Here is a 23,222-nt window from a genome sequence, read left to right as displayed (position 1 = left end):
TTTTCACAACATTTTCACAACAAATCCTAAGTGGCAGGATGTTACTGGTTGTTATTGTTGGGGCAAAAAAGTAATCTTAGTGTTAGGTTCAAATTTGAACCAATAACAACTAACCACCTATGATTTGTTGTAAAAATGTTGTAAAAATGTTGTGGACGTAGCACCTCTCTCCATATCACTGTCGGTATTAGTACAGTTGATTCCCAACTCAGTTCTTCAATGGTTTCCAAATTTAGGGTCTCTAAAAACACCAAATTAACTATAGAGGAAGGCAATTCTTGTATACGATTTTTCTTCAAGCTTAAGAACCTCAAATGAATCAAACTTCCTATTAGCTTTGGTAACTATCCATCCAATGACTGGCTTCCTTCCAGATCCAAAACTCTAAGCAATTTTGAGTACTTAAAAACTTATTTGACTTGTGGCTATTTTCATTGGAGTATATAAGGGACCTGATTTGAGGATTCTCTTTGTAATAATTATTTGCGAGTTCATCAGAAAATATGGCAAGTCTTCAAATACTACCATTTGATGAACAAGTTGTCTCATTTTCACTCTAAGGACTCACTATGTGGAGGAAATTTTCCTACTTTGCCTTTGACAATCATAGGTCTCTCATAAGATCATGGAGATGACATGATTTAATCATTCCATTTCACCTAATTACACCCACTTGAACCATGCATCTATTATCAACTCAACCAAGTAGCGTTCTGCATAATCTTCTAACATTTCATCTCCCTTTAGTTCATACTTTAGTGGCACAAAGCCTTCTGCCACCCATAGTTGAACCAACTTCTTTGCTGGTATATCAAAGTCCTCTAGGAAATGGATCAGATAAAGGAAGCATGGTTTCCATTGGTAAGGCAATTCAAAGTAACTCATAGCCAACACCTCGTGAACTCTTGATTGTTGTCCTTCACCTTGGCCTCTGCGTAGGTGTAATTTTATATTTCGATGCACAATATTCCACTCATCCAATGTTTCTTTTGTTGCCAAAAGTCCTCCAAGCACAAAAATTGCCAGTGGTAAACCAATACACCTTGCCACCATTTCCCTCCCTAACTTCTCTATATCTTTGAATATTTTGAATTTTGCATGCTCAAAGGAACTAAATTAGAAAGTATTACATTTTCAAGTACTAGCTGAATTCCCGTAGTACAACTTATTATTAGTTTTCTCCAATATTTCAATAATTTTTATAAAGAATATTGTAGCTTAACTGGTTGGCACTCAATTTCCAATAGAGACATTTATAATTCAGATCCCTCAACTATTGATGTGTAAAAAAAAAAAATTCAATAAATTTCCTTGTAAAAATTATAATCTTTAGTTATTTTATAGACAAAATAGAAAGACACTAAGAGTAGTGTAGTGATTTGATCACACTATATATATGTGTTCACTAAGTGAAAATTACATTATATAATGGTTAATATAGATAAGCATGATTCATGCCTACTAAAAAAATGCATATATATTTTTATTTTGTAACATCTTGATTGTGTGTTACTAATTTTCCCCCTTTTTATTGGACATTGCATCAATGGTTGCATAATACAGTGTTTCAATTGTTTCTCACATAAAAAAAAAAAAAAATATATATATATATATATATATATATATTTCTCATATGATTCCAAAAAATAATTATACTCCCTCCGTCTTAGTTTGTTTATCCTCTATTCAATTTTGGGATGTCCCAAAATATTGTCCAGTTTCTAAAAATAAAAGTCATTAATGTACTAAAGTTCCTATTATACCCCTACTTTATTTTCAAAATTATTTGAAAAGAAAACTAACAAATATTTAAAAAATCTATCTAATTGGGACACCTTTTTAGTTGCCTCCTTAAGAATAACTCTTAAAAAAAAAACTGATAAATTTATTTAAGGATAGTTTTGGAAACACAAGACAATAAATGATATTCCCTTAAAAAATTTGATTTTTCAAATAAGACAAACAAATTGGGAGAGAGGGAGTATGAAAATTTTATTATGCTATAACAAAATAAATATATTTATTCTATTACACACACACACACACATGAAAGGAGTTAGGAAGTTTAAAGGATTAGCAACTAAACATGAATAAGAATGTCATACTCTAAATTTATTATTATTGTAATTCCAACAAATAATTATCTCTTTTATAAAGTTTATAAAAAATAATCATATAAATTCATTTAATATATATAATTAATACACAACTATACATAATTAATATATGCATTTACATATTTTATGGAAGATGATTTTGGATAATGTTGTACATATATTATAGAGAAATAGTAAACTAAATTAGAGTAAATAAACATACACATATTGAGATATTAAAAATTAATTAGTAGTATCACTGGATATTTGTGGCCTTCTCAAGGTAAGATTTTTTATTTTTATTTTATTTTATTTTTTAATCATGAAACCAAAGATAAATGCAAAAAAGTACCGGGACCATGAAAATTAACTGATTTGTGTTGTGTTCACATATTTCATACCATAAAATGAAAGTATGCCCAACTCTTTCACTGTCTTCTACTCACCGATAGTGTAACATTAAGATATGATGTGGGCAAGTGTATATGCATGTATCTTATAAATGATTTAAAATTAAATTATGGTAGAATATGACTTTACATTGCACACCAAATATTTTCTCTCCTTATATATCCAAAGAAAAAACCATCCAACCAAATTACCCAAACCTAAATCATATTTAAGCCCCTAATTTTAAAAAGAAAAAAAAATTATAAACATAGGGGTTTCAGCGTCTTGATGGTCGTGGGCGGACGGTATAACAAAGGTAGTGACCTTTTAGATTCCTCTTTTTCTCCCTTTAAAATATTTTGTCAGTCTCAGATCTTTTATTTTAATAATATATAGTAAAACAATGCATTTTATTTAACAACCCATAACATTTTTGTGTCTTTCTATTTCTTTTCCGGGGTTTTTTTGGTTAGTTATTACTATTAGTCCTTATTTATTATTGTTTTTTTTAAAAAAAATACTAAAACAATGTGTATGTTAAAAGACATGAAGAAAAAAAATGTGTGGTGTAACTTTAATCAATTAATTGATTCTCAAAAAAAAAAAGTTTAATCAATTAATGAGGTAACAGTAAAATAAATTGATGTGGACTTTTGGATAATAGTGAAAAAAACTTAATGAAAGAGGTAAAAAAAAAAAAAAAAACTAGATGCAAAATTAAAGCTCCACTTAACAAGACTTCATGCACTCTCGCATGAGATTTCTGCTTTTATATATATATATATATTGATTTTAATATTTATGCATTTGTCAGGTCAAAATAGCGAAGTCTCAAATGCCTTCTAAGTTCTCCATTTAAAAATAGGGTGCGGCTTGTGTCCAGTGGCAACTGTGGCAATTGCCACTGGACACGTTAGATTGCTGACACGTGTCCATATCCTGACGTGTCCAGTGGCAACTGCTACTGGACACAAGCCATTCCCTTAAAAATAAATAAATCACATAAACATGACGGGCATCAATAAGGCTATGCTTGTTTCACCAGTCATTTGAAAAACATTTTATAGGAAAAAAAAAATTTACTTTCAAGTGTTTGGTTATGTTCTTAAACATGCTTCAAACTCACATTTTCTACCATTTTCCTCTAGTTTCTCACCTCCCAAACAAATATATAATATACAAACATCAACCCAAATAAAAATAAATTAGCCTCATCACAGGCGTTTTGGGCGTGCGATAAGGCTTTATTTTTTTATTTTTTATTTTTTACAGTGTCATAAATTTTCATTTATCCTAATTGGAGGTTTGTACGTTTCCTCATTAATATTACGCATTTAGAACTACTAATACAACTAGGAGTGTCATGAGGCTAGTTTCAAAAACTGAACAAATATTACACATTTTTTTTGTAGTAAAAAAAAAACCTAGGTTTTTATTTTATTTTATTTTATATATATATATATATATATATACTTTTTATTTTGAAAATCTAATTTAGAAGTGGATAAAACAATTTTAAAATTAACAGGAAAATGACCTTATTTTTTAGGCAATGTTTAAATAGGAGTTAAAGTTGTATTTTTACCGGATTGTAATTTAGTTTTGTCTTTACTTAAATATAGGCGTGTATGAGCATTTTGTAATAAAAAAAATGAGGATCCCCAAAAGGAGAAGTCCCTTAAATAGTAGGATAAAAAATACTTGAAATGAGAGAGAGAGAGAGAGAGAGAGATTGACGTCATAGATATAGAGAGTTAATGGATCAAGAAAGTAAGAAAAAGTTTACAACTGAGAATCTCTTTATGTTTATAGCTTGTTTGGATGGAGGAGGACTAGAGAGAGGGAGAGTAAGTTAAATTATCTTATTTGGATATTTTTTAAGGGAGGAGGGGGAGGGGTTTGGAAGGGTTCTAATTACTTCTAATCCCTCATTTTTAATTCTCCCAAATTGGAAAAATTTGAAGGGAGAGTAGAGTATAAAAATGCTTGACCAAGTGAATTACCAGATTTACCCTTACTGTATTCACAAAATTACAAATTATAAAAATGTTAATTACTCCCTTTTCCCTTACTTAATTTTAAAAACATCCAAATAAAACAGAAAATAATCATTCCCCTCTACTCTCTACTCTTCTCTCCACTACTCTCCTCTCCCTCCAAACTTCCAAACTTCCAAACATGGCATTAGTGTTGGTATCCTTGGTCCTATACGTTGTTCGAAATTAGTTATGAAATGCTCAGATCGTGTGGTGGTGGATGGGGGCGGAAGGCAGGTCAATGATGAGAGGGGTGGGTCATTTGGGTTGCGCAAGGAAGGATGGGTTGATGGGTTAGAAGGTGGAGGGGCTGATCAACGGTTACGAGGATAAGTCATTTAGGTCGCCTAGGATAGGAGGGTCATCAAAGATGGGTGAATCGATGGGATTAGGGGTGTTAGGGGGCTGAAATGGTAGGTTGCTTTCTATTGTTTGAGGCATAAATATTCGGACCGAAAATACAAGCACAAGTGTTTTACTCCCAAAAATCCTTTATTTTAGAGTCAATTTGAAAATATTTTTAGATTAACTAGCATTTTTAGTCACATCAAACACCCAAAATTGGAGAAATATTTTCCGGAAATCAATTTTTGTCAAAACAAATGTAGTGAAGGTTGTTGCAAGAAATTTGTCCTAATGAATTCCTACTAGACCTGTTGAATGTTAGAAAATACTCCATAATGTTTATTGAGATCGTTTTAATTTTTACCTGCTCAATGTGATTACAAGTAAATTGAAGTTTATTATTAAGCCACGATTTGATTGTTATGGACTTGGATGATTTATGGATCTTTTGATAGAGTTGTACACACTTTATTTTTTATCTTTTTGCAAAGTTTAGGATTAATTTTCTTATATATGTGTTTTGTACCTTATCATGACCTTATTATCATGATGTTATTATCAAAAAAAAAAAAAAAATCATCATGATGTCAAATTTTGATAGTTCTTATTGTAAATACAAATTTAATTGTAATCTTCTTGCTTGAAGCTTTGTACCTTGACCAGTATCGCCTGGTGTGTTCGAATGGAGAGATGTTCATGGCTCAATTTCTCCCTCCCGCAACTATTAATTAAAAAAAAAAAATCTAGCCTTCTTATCTTTAGGATGTACTACTACGAATTGCCGTTTATAAATTAAGATTGGTTTACTTTTAGATATTAGGGTAAAATTTTTAAAAAAAAAAAAAAAAAAACTCCCTTGGATTTGGAATAATTGCAAGCTAACCCATGTGCTATCAATTTTGTATTGTTGACCCTTAAGGTTTAAGAATTTTTCAAATTAATCCCTCAATCTCAATTCGTTAACTATATAATCATGTGATGTGCACACATGCACACTGCATAACCATTTTTTGTCACTTATAGAGAACAGAAATTAAGATAGAGGGTGAATTTGAACAAATTTTAAACCTCCTAAGTTAATAATACAAAATCTAGAGTTGCCACTTATCCAAATTCCAAGGGCATTTTGGACTAGATATTATAATTTGTTCATTGCCTTCAACTTTCAATTAACACTCTTATAAAATTTGCCACTTTATTGTCTTATTAAAAAAAATCATTCAAAATTACAAACGGCTCAAAAAACCGAAAGAAAAGAAGAAGAAGAAGAAGCCCTCTAACTCTAATCATGAAGTGGTGCTCCAAACATGACATAAATAAAATATGCATTAAGACTCATTTTAGTAATACAAATAGCCTTCTCGCAGTTATGTAATATATTATAAATTCAATTTAAAATATTAGTATTATTATTTTTGTATGTAATCTAATAAGTATTCTTGTTTACTCAAATAGCCTCCTTGCGGCCCATGCTATGCACAAGCTCAAATATTTATATTTTCTTCGTTAATGTCAAAATTTTTCATTAATTCCATTCCAGGTTATGTTTTTATTCAATGATGTTTATGCACTTGTCAATGCTCGATGAAGCTAGAAATGTGATAAGACCTAAAATCAAAAAATGAAAACATCCTCACAAAATAATGCCTTCTATTCTATTTTAATATTTATTTTCGGCGATTGGCAAACTCATAAATCTCACTAGAAAAGTATAAACTACCAATAGAGAAAATGGAAAATTTTGAATTAAGTTCAAAATAAATTAAGTAAATAACTTAAATTTTTAATATTCGATTAGGCTTGATTTGATTCATTTAAAGTTGGACTAAAAGATAATCACAAAACCAACGGAATTTCATGTAAGAGCAACCACATCAGTTCCTCTATTTTACACATCCATTTTTAGACTAAAAACCTACTTTTTTTTATTTTACACATTCATTTTTACAAAACAATCACATCAGTTCATCTATTCTATCACTTCTTTTAATTACATAATCAATTTTCTCAAATTTTTTATTATTTCTCTCAACTACTCGGATATATATATGCGCCCTCTCTCTTTCTTTATCCATTTCTGTTTGTTGCTCTCTTTCTCTATACCCATCTCTCCCTCTCGATCAACTCTCCCCTGAAAAACTCTCCCTCTTGATCAACTCTCCCGAGTTCCGAGCTCCGATCCACGAGCTCTAAGTCGAGCTCTGATCCATGATCCACGAGCTCCGAGCTCCGATCCACGATTCATGAGCTCCGATTCACGATCCATGAGCTTCGAGCTCCGATCCACAGGCAAGACCCACGAGCTCTGGTCCAGTCTAGCACCGATCATTCCACAAGCACCGCTCGTTCCGATCAAGCATCGATCTGTGTTTGTGTATCTCTAATTTTTTTTTTTAGCAAGTGTATCTTTGTGTTGATTTGTCTGTGTGGATGTGTTTGTCAGTTTGTGTGTGGGTGTGGGTGTGTTTGTGTGCATTTGAGGGAAAAAGAAGAAGATGAGCAGTTACTGAGTTTGTTAAGCACAGAGAAGAGAGAGAGAAAAATGTGCGAACGGAAAATCAATAAAATAATAAATGGACGAGCTACAGTAGCCGTGTATATTTACACGGTTATTGTAGCTCGTGGATGGATTTGCATAATTTTACACCCTCTTAGAAGAACTGATGTGGAACATTTTTTAGACAAAATGTGTAAAAGTGGTCTATTTTTCTATTATACATCATTTTAGAGGAACTAATATAATTGCTCTAAGTTTTAGTTTCCCCTGTTCTATTATTGTATTCAAAACACAATTTAGTGAGTGGGGACTACAAATGGGCCTTTTCTTGACTATTCAAAGTGCTATTATCCCCCCTAGTAAATGAAAAATGTCCTTTTATGAATTTGGTTCAGAAAGTAATCAATTTCTAAGGAAAATTAGTATATTCTTCTTGTTTAATACACATAAAAATATCACAAATTTTTTGAAAACCAACCAGGTTAATTCCACATCTCATTATTTGAACTAAAGTTAATGTAAGATGGTTAAGCATTATTGCGCTTGGGAAGATTAAAAAGAGGTACAATGTTCATAATATTTTTATAATATTTTTTTACAACAAATTAATTGTGGTAAGTTGTTATTGGTTCAAATTTGAATTCACAATTTAAATTACTTTTTTGTTTATCTATAACAACTAATAATAATTTACCACTTAAAATTTATTGTGAAAATATTGTGAAAATATTTGAAGATAAGATTTCTCTTATATTATACTCCATCTTATTACTTAAAGATAATTGTTGCCTAAAGGGTGATCTCAAAGTTGCAGAATGGAATCTCTTATATAAAGAAGAATAGTACATGCCTAGGTGCCCTTTATAGATTATACAGTACATAGATATTTACAACTTCAATATATAATAAGTCTTCAAATGACAAAGTAGGAAAGAGTGACAAATATCTTTGGGGGGTTGGGGAAACGAACAAAAACAACGTGAGTTGTTTAGAGGATCTCTGAAAGGATACTGTTCAAAGTTTACTGTCCTCACAAAATTCATATAGATGAGACAAAAAAGCTCATTCAAATTTGTCAGTTGTCTTGATATAATTGAGAGATTGATATTTGCTATCATCATTTGAAAACAGACTTCTTAATTACCACTCATCTTTTTGTGCCATTTATCCACATTCTATCTTTATTTTTTTGTGGCTCAAGCTATATTTGGGAAAGGAGGTGAAGTACTACAATTTTTTTTTTTTTTTTTGTGGCTAATAACAAACAAAATCCAAAATTATTGTGTCCGTCTGTTAATGAAACAGGCTTGGGCCACAGAATGTGGACACGTGTTTAATATTTACTATGTGTTCACATTTTATTGGGTTCAAATATGTGAAGGTATATTTTCTCCAAAAAAAAGAAAAGAAAAGTGGAAGTATATCATGATGCATAAGTCTTCCTACTTACATAAAACTTTAGTAACTTTCATAAAAAAAAAATAAAAAAAATTGGATACTTCCACCTCAAGCATGTTATTCGCAATTTTAAAATGTCATATATTTTTCCGATCGCACTAATCAAGTATTTGTTTTATTTAGTTTTTGCACATGTTTAAAATCTTTACCTTTTTCTTGAGCTATATTTTACTTAAGTTTATTTTTTAGTCCAATAAGTTTATGAAAATAAACTCTCCCTACTGAGCTTGCAACCTATGGATTCATTGACTAGTGCTTGTAATATGAATATTTGATGATATCTTATTATTGATGTGTATGTTTTACTATCAATGCCACTTTTTCATGATTTTAAAAACAAATTGACTCGTTGAAAAACAAACAGATTGACCAGCAGTTTGATTGGGCTAATCGAGAATTAATGTCTAGTTTGATCCAATACTAAAAACCAACCAATGTACCCCATCAAAAAAAAAAAAAAAAAAAACCAACCAATGTAAAATTTGTTCCAAAATCGATAAAACCCAATGAAAAATAGACAAGCCCAAGGATCAAAATCAATCAACCCCAAGAATCTAAAATGGTTTTCCTTCTCAAAAAAAAAAAAAAAAATGGTCTTCACCAATTTTTTTTTTCTGCGTAAACAAATCACGTGCATTATTATTATTATTATTATAATTATTGATAAAAATGAACTAAACTATTTATTTAATTTTAGAATTACGGGCTTGATAAAAGTTAATATATTCATTTAATACTTAAAATACTTGAATGAATGTGCTATTTATAAAGGAAGAATTATAGCACTTTTCCTTGTTATTTCAAAATGAGACTTATACTATTTTTTTTTAGTGAGACTTGCATATATTATTTATGACATCACCATGATCAAATTTCCAATTGAATCCGATCTAATTTTAAAACGGTAATTGTTACAAGCCCTAATCTAGGTCCACCTACAATCTTATTATCAATGAATGGTTAATGTAGGTAAATTTAGACACTAATGTATTGTGAGCTCATACAACACAACACTAAGTAACTCACTTAAGTAAAAGTATCTTATGACACTATCTTATACAACACTCTTCTCACAACTGTGTTGACCTATGAGACTCATATATTACAAGGGGAAGCTATATAAACCAATTTTCAAAATATAATTTCTCACATTAGTTTGATTAGGTGTGATGAACGTGAGTCCCACTCAACCACAAAAAAATCATGAAATGGTGGCATTTGTGTTAGTTGTCAGTACTAGGACTTACAACCTGTTTGCTTGTCTTTCAATTTTCAATAATCCTATTAGGTACTTCATATATTATTCAATGCACAGAAACACATGTATAAATGGAAAATTGAAGAATGATTTCACTCAATCATGAAAGTGAAGCTATAACCAACAAGACCCACTTCGTTTGTTTGCTAGAAAAGTTCCTTTGTCTAATCCTAGCTAACTATCATGCACATGAAAATCATGTTACACACACATACACATAGACTTATTATTTTGGTTTTCATTGTCAAGATAAAGATTAGAATCTTCACAAAAAAAGAAAAAAGAAAGATTAGAATGTCTAGCTTTAAGGCATTATGAAGTTGGGCAATGAGAATAAAATCCAAGCCCAATAAGGTAAGCCGAGCCTACTAAGACTAAAGGCTGAAAGTGTGCCCCGTTCACACTCAGGTTTAGCTCAGGCCCCGCCCATATATCATTCTTTCCCGAATTTCATTTACATCAATTATACTACTCAGTAGCTAGCGCCGTTTCTGGATTTGGATCTTCCTCAAGCTCTTCAGAAGAAAAAAGAAGAAGAAGATTTTTTACCACCCAAAAAAACAAGGTCAGTTTTTTTTTTTTTTTGGTATTTGTATTTGAAAAAATTGTTTGAATAATCTTGTCAACTAATTCTTTGTTTTATGGTTGGGTTACTGATATTTGTACTGAAATTGAACACGTTCACCACCTGTTTGATGAAAGTCCTGAATGGGTTCTGTTTTGATATAAATCAATGAAGTGAACGGAAAAAGAAATTAAGATAAATTGTTGTGTGTCATGTATATGGTGCATTTAAAACTATTGGGTAGAGTTGGTAGAGCTATTGCTGAGAAATTTCACATGTATATTATCCAAAAGGTGTGTTTGTGACTTTATGGGAAAATCACTCAAAACAATTCTCTGTGAGATTACTTACTAGGTTCAGAGCTCACCCAATTTCTACTAAAAATGTTCAATTTTGTTTTTCCTGTTGTCTTGCTCTTTAATACTTACTACTTCCAAATCTTGCAGGTTTGCAACATTTGATGCTTTATTTCTGCTAGAAGTTCCACTCAATCTCTGAAGAGTGTGTATTACTGTCAACCATTCACTCCGTGGTTATCCGGGATTTGTTCTAAAATAGAGGTAGCTTTCTTTTTATTGAATGACTTAAAATTTCTTGAGACTTGAATTTTGTTATTCCAGTTAATTAAATATGACCCATATGGGGGGAACTTGATTATTAGTTACATAGATTCATAACAGTTTATTAGCTACGCAATACCTAGTTATTTATCATTTGTTTGATTTTCATGTTACAAATAGCAAAATTGATTAGATAGCCTCCTTATTGTAAAGAAAAAACCATATGTTCAATTCAATATGATGAAAGAAGAAGAGAACTGATGCCAGATTCAGGAATGCTACCCAAAATTTAAGTCTATTTTCATTAAAACCAGAATCCTTGAACTTCCAGAATCCTTTATCCAGTACCTTCTTGGAGATTCTGGCCCTTTCCTTTAAAAATAGGAATTACAGTAGCTAAGTCTATAAAACTGAAATATGATAATTTATTATCTCTCTCTTCCCAAATAAATTAAAAATATCTCCTCTCTTTAGCCTCTCATCTCTCTCAACAAACTCTCTTAACCCAATCACCTTCTCTCTGTCTCTCTAGTCGACGGCGGCATCTTTAAAGACAGAAGGTAATGATGGTTGGCAGGGGAAATTGTCCATTTAACATTATCTTAGGAACTATTAAGTTAGTTAGCATGTTTCTTAAACATTTTAGTAAACTAGCACCTCGAGCCTTAAAGGCTTGAGTTCAGTGAAGCAACTCGAGTCTCTAAGGCTTGAGTTCGGATTGCTAACGTGGAAAATTTTCCAGGTGGAATCAGAGGCTCAGGTTACTTAAAGCAATCTTGAGTCTCTAAGATTGGATTTCTTGCAGGATGTATTCTCCTATCAGCCTCCAGATTACTCACTCACTTATATCTTGTACGAGCTCCACAGACAAACTCATTCACCCTCTCAGTCTCACTCACTCACCCTCTCAGCCTCAGTTTTAGACTCATAAACTCACCCTCTAAGTAGCCTCACTCATCCTCCCATCTCACCTCTCTCACAGTGCCTCTCTCTCCATCTCATTCTCTTGTCTCCATCTCTCTCTCTCTCTCTCTCTACAAATCTGCATCTTAGGTAAGGGTTTTACAATTTTGCACTTGGGTTTTATTTATTGTTGGGGTGTGGTTTAAAATTTCTAACAATTTTGTTAGTATATAAATGTTGTGATTTTTTATTTGCTAGGTTTTTATCATAACTTATTTAAGATATTATTCTAAATATTGTGAATATCTATTTAGTTTTGTTAGAGTAAATATTGTGATTATTTATTTGCTAGGTTTTCATCATAACTTATTTAAGATATTTATTTCGTATTGTTAAGTTTTTATCTTGACCTTAGAAGGATTTAAAATTTTGTATTGGGTATGAAATGGATAGTATTGCTAGGTTTTTTTTATCATAACTTATTTGAAAATATTTTTGTTAAAGATTTGAATGGGTTTTGAAAGTCATGTCATTAGAATGATTTAGAATTTGTAATGGGTATGAAATGGATAATGAGTGTTTTTATATGTGATGTGGAATGAGTATATGCAAATTTGCTTGAGGGTTGGGACATAACGTCATAACCATACCATATGTTGTAACCAGGTGTTGTTGGCATTTTATATGTAATGCTTGTACTTTGACTAGATAAAATGTTTTGTCATTGATGTTGAATGAAAGTGTTATATTTGTCACTAACATATTACACTTGACTTTAATAGGTTAACAATGATTGGAATTGATATAAATCTGTACTATGGTGGAGAGCTTTGCAATGATGATGAGAACGAGGGATTGCCATTTAAAGGGCGGGGTATCAAGTGCTATTATATTCAGATACGTCGTAGGTTGAAGACCCTGAATGATTTGAAGAGGATAATTATGGAAGAACTACGTGTGAATCCTGTTTTGCATGACATTAAAATTACTTTTCGTTCTCCACATGAAATCCTCCATCAACACATTAATTATAGGTATATGGTGATAGAAGAAGACAAACATGTGAAGATCATGTTTGACAGGATGGAGAAAATGGCCCAAATAAATGCTATTGAGTTGTACATAAGTGCAGAGCCACGTGCTGAAGTTGGCGGTGAGGAAATGCAACAAACAACTACAAATCTACAGTTTATTCTCCCAGATGATCGAAGCACCACATTGGAAGGCTATACACCCCCATGTGAAGAGACACCAACATCGATTGAGAAGGAAGGCGGCCATAGATATCGAGATGAATTTTGTAAACCTCAAGATGAATCTTTTACACATTTAGAGGAGGAAGATGAAGATGTTAATCAAAGTGCCATTAATGTTGAAGATCTTGATGATAGAGATGAGTATGAAGATACGATTGAGCGAGACGATTTTGGCAAAGATGTTGATGACCATGAAATTGCTGCCGATCTTAATGCTGGTGATATATTTGATTGTGATGAAAATGGTGCTGACGATGATATTGGTGTCCAGCATGTTACAAGCACAATCCCTGCATACACACCTCCTGCCCGGTCATTCTATGCAAATACTTGGAAAAATATGGTTGATCCTTCAAATGTTGAGATACCATCTGCTTCTACTTGGCAAGAGGGGATGAATTTTGATAAAGGGTTGATTTTTGCAAATAAAGAGGCGGTGAAGCGTGCATTAGCAATTTCTGCTGCTAAGGAAAACAAACAATTTATAATCAGTAGGTCCACCAAGGTGAAACTGTGTGTGAAATGTGTGGATAAGTCATGCAAATGGTACGTTGGGGCATTTATGAAGCCTAAACTTCATGGACTATGGGTGGTCACAGTTTATGTGGGTCCTCACACTTGTATATCCCTTGGGTTGCCAAAAGATGGTAGAATGATGGATTCTAATTTTGTTGCATCAGAACTTCTTCCGATTTTACTCAAGAAACACACTACCACAATTCATGATCTCAGAACTAATATGAGCATGAAGTTTGGTCATGAGCTTTCTTACTCTAAGGTATGGGATGCAAAACAAAAGGCTATTGCGAAGATATTCGGAGATTGGGAAAAGTCTTACCAAAGGTTGCAAAAGTTGTTATTGGCATACATTGATCAGGACCCGGGTACCCGGTTTTTCTATCATACCACACCTGGGAGCGTAGCAGGTACTAGTTTACTGCACTATGTATTTTGGGCTTTTGCTCCATGCATTAATGGATTCAAATATTGCAAGCCAGTGATCAGTATTGATGGGACCCATTTGTATGGTAAATATCAAGGAAAATTGTTGATTGCAATGGCAACCGATGCTAACAGTAAGGTATTTCCTCTTGCCTTTGCCGTTGTGGATATTGAGTCAGTGTCGAGTTGGGCATGGTTTTTAGAATGCCTTAGGGAGACGATTGGGGATGTGATACCTGATGAGGGCATTTGCATAATTTCTGACCAACATGAGGGTATCAAAAATGCCATTGCAGCCTGGCCCAGGGATGAAAATGGAAGATTAAGGGTATTTCATCGATATTGCCTTAGACATGTCACTAGCAACTATAACACACATTTTCAGGACCCGATTCTAAAGTCATTGGCCTTGAAAGCAGGATATGCAACTCAAGAAGCAGAATTCAATAACATAATGGACTCCATTAAGAATGCCGAGATTGAAGCCACTAAGAAGAAGTTGACCATTGACATTAAGGGAGGTGATCCCAAACCCTATGAGCCACACACATATCTAATGAGTGAGCCTGTGGACATGTGGACCCAGTCACATGATGGTGGAAAACGTTATGGGACAATGACAACTAATATATATGAGTGCTTCAATGGTGTTTTAGAAGGTGCACGTGGCCTGCCTATAGCAGCAATGGTTGAGTTCACTTGGTCCAAACTGGTCGCATATTTCCATGATCTACACAAAGACATTACTCATGAGCTCTTGGAGGGTAAGAAGTGGAGTAAATATGCCATGTCCATTTATGACACAAATAAGCTCAAAGCTGCACAACATCACGTGAGGGAATTTAACAATCAAGATGATATATATCAAGTATTTATATCATACAATGACCATAGCACTGGAGGGGGACACAGTTATGAAATTCGGTTAATGGATAGAACATGTGGGTGTGGGGAATGGCAAAACATTAAGATCCCTTGTTCACATTTAATTAAAGTCTGTGAGTTGCTACACATTGATCCGACTAGATATATTGACCCATGTTATAGTTTGGCAAATGCCATTAAAAGCTATTCCCATGGATTTACGGTGCCTAAGTCAGAATCATTGTGGAGGGATGCTGATGGCCTAAAGTGGGTGCCTAACCCAAGATTGTTGCGGGACAAAGGTCGACCAGTAAAATCAAGAATAAGGAATGAGATGGATGGGGTCAAGAGAAAACTGGGAAGCCGGAGGGAGGAGTCGGATTTGAGGGAGAATCAACCCAAGCAGAGATGTAAATTGTGTCATGAAGAAGGGCATAACCGTAGAAAATGTCCGGATTCTCGTGGCGCTTCAACAAGCGGTCATGTTCCAAACTAGGTATGTAATGCTTCAATAATGTCCGGATTGTTCAAATTAATTTAGTTGCTTCTGTGTTTAGTTGATATTTACTATTTTGTCTCCTAACGATTTTATTTTATGTTTTTCAGGCATGCGGTGATATTCCATGACTGGCGTTTTAGTTGTACATTGTATTACTATTGACTACGTTACTTATTAATATTGAATACGTTGTATCGGAACCATTTTTTTTTTTATGCTGAATGTACTTGTAATTTCACTCTTCTCAATCCAATGTACTTATTTCAAGTTTGTGATAGGAGCAGTAAGATTTATGATGAGAATTAAAATTATGCGTTGTTGGATTAGTTGGATCTTCCTCAACTTCTTCAGAAGACAAAAATAAGAATTTTATACCCAAAAAAAGGTCAGTTTTTTTCCCCACTTTTTATTTTTTGTATTTGAAAAAAATTATATGAATAATGTTGTCAACTAATTCTTTGTTTTATGGTTGGGTTTCCAATATTTTTTTGTACTGAAATTGAGCACGCTTACCACTGTTTGATGAAAGTCCTGAATGGGTTCTGTTTTGATATAAATCAATGAAATGAACAGAAAAAAAAAAAAAATTTAAAATTTATTGTTGTGTCATGTATGTGTATAAACTAAAAGATGGTGCATTTGTAACTAATGCGTAGAGTTGGTAGAGCTATTGTTGAGAAATTTCACATGTATATGGAAGCTTTTTTTTTTTTTTTTACATATGTATATTATCCAAAAGGTGTGTTTGTGGCTTCTTGGGAAAATCACTCAAAACAATTCTCTGTGGCATTACTTTCTAGGTTCAGAACTCACCCAATTTCTACTGAAAATGTTCAATTTTTTGTTCTTGTTATCTTTCTCTTTAATGTTTACTACTTCCAAATCTTGCAAGTTTGCAACTTTTGGTGCTTTATTTTGCTAGAAGTTCCATTCAATCTCTGAAGAGAATGTTGGGTTTTGAGAGTATATATTAATGTCAACCATTCACTTTGTGGTTTTCCGGGATTTGTTCAAAAATAGAGGTTGCTTTCTTTTTATTGAATGGCTTAAAATTCCTTGAGACTTGAATTTTGTTTCTTTGGTTGATTAAATATAACCCATATGAGGAATAGCAAGATGTCAGTAGTCATGAATGAGGAATAGGCTAAGCAATTGATTGATTTCCAAGTTCTTTTGTTATGTTCTCATTCCTTGCAAGATTGAAGTGATCCTCTTAGTTTTTTATTTATTCATATATATATATATATATATATATTTTGGGTTTTCCATAACTATGACATTGGTTGTATCATTTAACCTCAGTTATTTGTACTCTGAACAAAGGATCTCTCTTAGTTGAACATCTTGAGCAGGGATTTCAGCAATAACTCAGTAAAAGATGTGATTTTTTTGTTGAAGAAACGTATTTGGTACCTATTTTTATATGAATTTTATTGCAGTTTCTACATGTGTCTTCTTTTTCTAGCTTTGTGGGTTTCAGTACTGGTCAATAAATTCATATCAGTTTATTAGCTACACGATACCTAGTTATTTATCATTTGTTTGATTTTCAATTTACAGATAGCAAAATTGAATAGATAGCCTCCTTATTGTACAGAAACAACCATCTGCTCAATTCAAAATGAAGGAAGAAGAAGAAGTGAACCGATGCCAGATTAAAGACTGGTACCCAAAATTTAAGTTTGTTTCCATTAAAACCTGAATCCATGAACTTCCCGCATCCTTTATCCAGTACCTTCTTGATGATTCTGGTATTTTCCTTTAAAAATAGGAATTGCAGTAGCTAGTGCAAAACTGAAATATAATATTATTGTCTCTATCTTCCCAAATAAATTAAAAATATCTCCTCTCTCTTCAGTCTTCATCTCTCTTGACAAACTCTCTCTCAACCCAGTCGCTCTCTCTCTTTTTGGTAGATGGCAGCATCTTTGAAGGCAGAATGTCATGGCTTGGTGGCCGCGACGATGATGGTCGGCATTGGTTGCTGGAATTTGTCGCAGTTTTTAGGTAAGTTTGAACCTGTGCTGAATCAGTGTTCTTGTGGCTTTGAATTGGTGTTGAATCGATGGTGCTTGTGGGTTGAATCGTTTGGCGGTGCTGAGGTTCGGGCTGTTCCATGGTAGCTTGTAGTATTAATTGCTGGGGATTGGGTTTGTATTGGTGGTGCTAGACTTGGTTTCAATGGTGCCTTTGAGTTTTGGTTTCTGGGGTTGGATTTGAGAGTTGGTTTCGGCAGTTGCTGGGGTTGGGTTTGATAGTTGGTTTTGGTGGTGCCTTTTAAGTTTTGGTTGCTGGGTTGGGTTTGAGGGTTTGTTTCAGTGGTGCTTTAAGTTTTGGTTCGTGGAGTTGGGTTTGGGGGGTGGTTTCAGTGGTACTGGAGAGAGAAAGAAAGAGAGAGGCTGAGAGAGAGGAGAGAGATTGGTTGTTGATTTATATTCTTTTATTGGATGATTTATCTATACTACTATTTAATGGGCTTCTCCTGTTTGGAATAGACATTTAAATAGGGACAAAACTGGAGGACAAATCGGTAAAAACACCTCTCTAACTCCCACTTAAAACATGCCCGACAAAATCGTACCACTCTCTTAGGCAAGTTTCTTAGAATCACCTTACTCACCTTTTCCATGCATCCTATCCTCACACAAACCGCCCCAGAAGAGAGAACCTCCAAAAAGACTCTGCTCCATCCTTTCTATCTCTCTGTCTCTGTCTCTCTCTCTCTCTGTGTAATGTTTTGGTAGATATTGAAGAATAGGAGATCACATATAGGAACTGCAAGGGAAGATGGCAAGCCAACTGCATGGCCAAAAAAAGAAGAAAAATTACTATTATTCTTTCTCTCTTTTAAATCTTTGTATATGTTGAATTTTGTTTGTTACTGGGTTTCAAACAGCTTTGTTAATAATGATAATAATGACGCAACAAAAAAAATGGGGCTCCCCTGAGAAAGAAGATGAGGATTTGGCAGTTTCCTACCTGACAAGTTTGGTAGGTTACTCTTTAATTTTTGGCTCTTCATTCTATGTTCTTTGCATTTTTTATCTTTTTGGTCTTAGATATACCATACTCACTATGACCGTGATTATAACTCTGCTTACAACTGGACATTTGTAATTTTCTAAATTCGTCCTAACAAATGTTTTCCTTTAATCAATATACACCATAGGGCGGGCATACATTCATAATTTTTAATTTGTGGTTTTCCTTTTATCAATATACACCATAGGGTGGGCATACATTCATAATTTTTAATTTGTGAAATATTTACAGAAGGTATACATACCATTTGCATCATAGAAATGGTTCTTTCCATGCAAATATACACCCACAATTGTTTATATTTCCCCCTATTTTTTGGTGGAGCTAATGTCTTATTACACCATTCCTTTCTCTCTAGAGACTGAAGAGTTTTTGTTTTGTGAAATGACAGATCACGTTGGTGTTCCTGTGGCAGAACATCGTCAAGTCATGGAGGCAATAGCAGAGCACACAATGAGGGTGCAAGAGAAATAAAATTCAGCCTCTTCGTCCTATTATGCTTCTCCTTTGGCGGTTATAAGTCAAGTGTAGAATTTTCACCAATGTGATTGTGTTTATATTCCCTATTTAGGTATATGTTTATTGTGCACCTTTCAAACTGGGTGGAAGAGTATCCTTCTTTTCAGCAATCAGTGGTTAATATTTTTTTTGTTCTCAAAGAGCTTGAAGTTAATGTGTCAAGGCCTTCACTTGGGTATCATTTTGGTGGGCAGCAAGCATTTGATGAAAGTTGTGAGTATTGGCACTTTGCAGCAACTGGTTTTTAAAAGTTGCAAGTGTGACTTAAGTATTGGGATAAAGGCTTATTTAAAGGTTCATGGTCTTCTTTATTGGATCTTTGGGAGTCTCAATTCATTTTTAACATGCTTTTGCAAGCTTTGTTCTTAAATGTTGGTTTGTCTCTTCTCTTAATATACTGCATTCTGCTTGGGTGGAATTTTGTTTCATTCCTGATTCTTCATCTCCATATTTGAATGATTTTTAGTTTTCATTTTTGGCTCAAATGGTTCTGATTTGTGAAAATCATTGTATTTGGTGTGTAATTAGCTTTTGTGATTTTATTGTCAAATTAGACGAATATATGGTGATTACCTTAAGAGTCCGTTTAGGAATTCTTTGGTTGAAACTGAAATTTTTTTGCTAAAAAGTACTGTAGATAAAACTAAAAAATAGCTGAAATATTACAGTGGGATTTATGAACCAGAAAGTGCAATAGGACTCATGAATATTAGCAAATATAAGCTGAATAGTAGCAAAAATAAGCTTAATAATAAAGAAAGATAGCTTTTTAAACCAATGCTAAATGTTGTTCATTTTGAGTTTTGATATTAGGATACATGTGGTTGGGTGCTACAAAGGACTTGAAGTATTTGAGGTCTCAAAGGGGATGTGATGCTAAAGGAAAATAAACCTTCTGTCTGTTTCATTGTCAAGATTATGGGTCCACAATCCAAATTCCATATGAATCAACCAAATATGCTGTGAAAGGTTTTAAAAGACCTTCAAATTCCACATTAACTTTTACTTACAATTGTACTTTTGGTCTAATTTTATTGGCTTTTGAATGAATTATTTTTGAGGTTTATTCTATTGTATTCATCTTTTTTTTTTTTTATTTATTTTATTTTATTTTATTTTTAATCTTATTGTTTAGCAGACTTCAGGTTACAGCAAGTGCACAACTTTGGACTTGATACTTAAACCCTTGATAAGACAAAAATTTCTATTGGCTTAAGTAGTTGTATAAATTATGCATGAGTGAGTGAACCCTGTTCCCATATTTTTGTTTGTGCGTGTTAACCTTTGGCATTCTTAGGCTTAGCAATAATGGAATTCAATTTGTTGCTGATATATTCAATTTTTTTAAAAGACCTTCCTGTCGTTTTCATAGATTTTTTTTATTTTATTTTTATCATAATAGTAATATACCTTTGGGATGTACTCATAATTTTTTTTTGAGAACCAGGATGTACTCATATTTGGTTTGCAAAGTTGTAGTGGGTTATATTTATCTTAACCCACGACAACTTAATGCTTTTCTAAGAGTGTTAATGCTATTCTAAGAGTGTTGTTGGTGCTCTGTTAGATGGGTTAACTCACCCCAAACATCAATGATTCTAACGATTGGGTGGACATTTAGATGAATCTAAGTTTTTTTTTTTTTTGAGAGAGAGAGTTTGAACCTATGACGTCCGCTTCTAATGATAGCTCTTTCATCATTAGACCAAGACATCAATCAGTTTTTGGTGTAGGCGGGGATTGAACTCCAGATTTCTTATACAATCATTAGAGACTTTACTAGTTGAGCTAGTTGGAACTCACAGATGAATCTAAATTTATTGGGTACATGGGGAGAGAAATAACGCCAAATAAAAATAAAATCAAATATGATGGTTCAAAATAAAAATGTTCAACTTACATAGTAGAAAAGAACTCGATATTTATCTTAATACTCTATTCTTTTTTCCCCCCTAAAGGTCACTATTTATTCACTTAATTTGAGGTTGATGGGTTTTCTAATTACAAAAAGATGAGGCATAGCACAAAAAATTAATTCATTTTTGACTTTATGAGTTTGTTTTATTGTACCTATGTTAATGGAGAACAACATGAGATTCAAACGTGGTTCAAAAGAAGTTACCACAAAATTTCCCCAATGACAAAAAAAAACTAATACCACACACATTGTGTAGAAATATTAAATTTGAATTTTGGTATACAAATTCTAAATCTAATTATTTTACTATTTCTAAAATTAAACAATTAATTATCAAATTAGTAGATACACAAAAATGAACTAGCCTCTGAGCACACGCTCACGTGCATGCTTTGAGGTTTTTTTTTTAAATAGTAAAAGTTAATAATTTGAGTTCATTATAATTTGATTATTACATTTTCCAGATAACAAAAATGCCTCGGGTGTGATTAGTGTTATGCATTTGTGGGTGAAATAATTTTTTCATTACACCCTAGATATTTTTGTGATTGAAAAATGTAGTAATCTTAAATTATAATATATGCAAATTATTAAGCTTTACAAAAAAATGAGCATTTGAGCACATGCGTGAGCATGTGATCAAAGGTTAATATTATATAATGAGTTGTATCTAAAATAAAAAAGAGATGTTGGATGAGTTATAAAATAGTAAGTTAAAATAGGCAAAGTAACTTCTTAGAGGGTAAAATGACAATTTTTTTAAGAATCTAGATGCTAATGCTCTTATACCAAAAACCTAAGCAGGCAAAGCCGGCTTACGTGCATGTATAGACATAATGATTTCCATTTGATGAACTTGTAAAAATTAAATTTACCTTTTTTTGTTGTTGTGTTGTTAACCTTATATATAATACATATAATGAAATTGACTATTTTTATTATGAATAGATTGCAAATAATGATTTAAAATCTTATGAACTTACTCATAAACTTACAAAAAATTTAATCTCTAGTATATATAAGTATATTTTTATATAAATGTATGTAAATAAAATATATATTAGCTTCATCGTACACTACACACGTGCTCAAAGGCTTCTTATTTTTTTTTTTTTTTTTTTAAAATTCTCATTTTCTCAATTTGTGTTTTATAGGTTTGTCCAGTGAAATTTATGTGTTTGCCAATTACGGAAAATAAACACATAAATAGAGCTGAAGGCATTATTTTGGTGGGTGTTTTCATTTCTTGGAGTTAGAGCTCATCACATTTTTGGTTTCATCGGGGATTGGCAAGTGTACAAACATTACTGAATAAAAACATAAACCTCAAATGAAATTAAAGAAAAATTTTTACATCAACAAAAAAAAAAAAAAAACCCCTCTGAGCTTGTATGTAGCATGTATGATGAGACTATTTGTATTATTATTAAAATTTGTTATTTTGTTTATGTTATGTTTGGAGCACTACTCCATGCTTGGAGTTAGAGAGCTTCTTTTTGTTTTTTGAGCCGTTTATAATTTTGCATTTTTTTTTTAATGAGACAATAAAGTGGCAGATTTTATAAGAGTGTTTATTGAAAGTTGAAGGTAATAAAAAATTTATAATATCTAGTCCAAAATGCCCTTGGGATTTTAGATTAGTGGCAACTCTACATTATGGAAGGGAGAGGAGCCAACTCTAAATTATGTATTATTGACAATTTTTTTTTTAAAGAGAGTTTCATCTTATAGTGTTTGCTCTTAATGATAGTTTTTTGTCATCAGACCAAGACACCAATCGGTTTTTGGTGTAGGCAAGAATTGAACCTCAGATCTCTTATTCAATCATCAAATATTTTACCAATTGAGCTAACTGGAACCCACTTGTATTATTGAGTCTTGTTTAATAATTGTTCAAATTGAACCCTCTATCTTAATTTCCTTCCCTATAAATAACAAAAAATAGTCATTTGTTGTGTATGTGAGATGTGACCGCTTTACTATAATAAAAAATTCATTATTAAAATAATATGTGCATATCACATGATTATATAATTAATCAAATTGAGATGGAGGGATTAATTCGAAAGATTCT

At 32.6% G+C, this 23,222-nt stretch overlaps 1 protein-coding gene and 1 long non-coding RNA gene across 2 annotated transcripts; both read left to right on the top strand.

The window, feature by feature from the left end:
* The first annotated feature begins 10,496 nt into the window (after positions 1-10,496).
* Positions 10,497-15,946, top strand: LOC142636088 (uncharacterized). Its single transcript, XM_075810165.1, has 4 exons — positions 10,497-10,645; positions 11,092-11,205; positions 12,891-15,666; positions 15,777-15,946. Exon 3 carries the CDS (start codon positions 12,898-12,900, stop codon positions 15,664-15,666), a length of 2,769 nt encoding a protein of 922 aa, XP_075666280.1. The 5' UTR covers positions 10,497-10,645; positions 11,092-11,205; positions 12,891-12,897; the 3' UTR covers positions 15,777-15,946.
* Positions 15,947-16,064: 118 nt separating this feature from the next.
* On the top strand, positions 16,065-19,600 carry LOC142636089 (uncharacterized). Its single transcript, XR_012844251.1, has 2 exons — positions 16,065-18,660; positions 19,103-19,600. It is a non-coding gene; the product is annotated as an uncharacterized LOC142636089 (long non-coding RNA).
* Positions 19,601-23,222: the final 3,622 nt, after the last annotated feature.

The sequence above is a fragment of the Castanea sativa genome, chromosome 5 (genome assembly GCF_040712315.1).
Source record: "Castanea sativa cultivar Marrone di Chiusa Pesio chromosome 5, ASM4071231v1".
Classification (NCBI taxonomy): Eukaryota; Viridiplantae; Streptophyta; class Magnoliopsida; order Fagales; family Fagaceae; genus Castanea; species Castanea sativa.
Note: the sequence above shows the minus strand (reverse complement) of the source record. Positions and strands in the feature narration are given on the sequence as shown.

Bases quoted from the DNA above. Each gene is read 5' to 3' on its own strand.
- LOC142636088 (XM_075810165.1), top strand. From the start codon at position 12,898: ATGATTGGAATTGATATAAATCTGTACTATGGTGGAGAGCTTTGCAAT.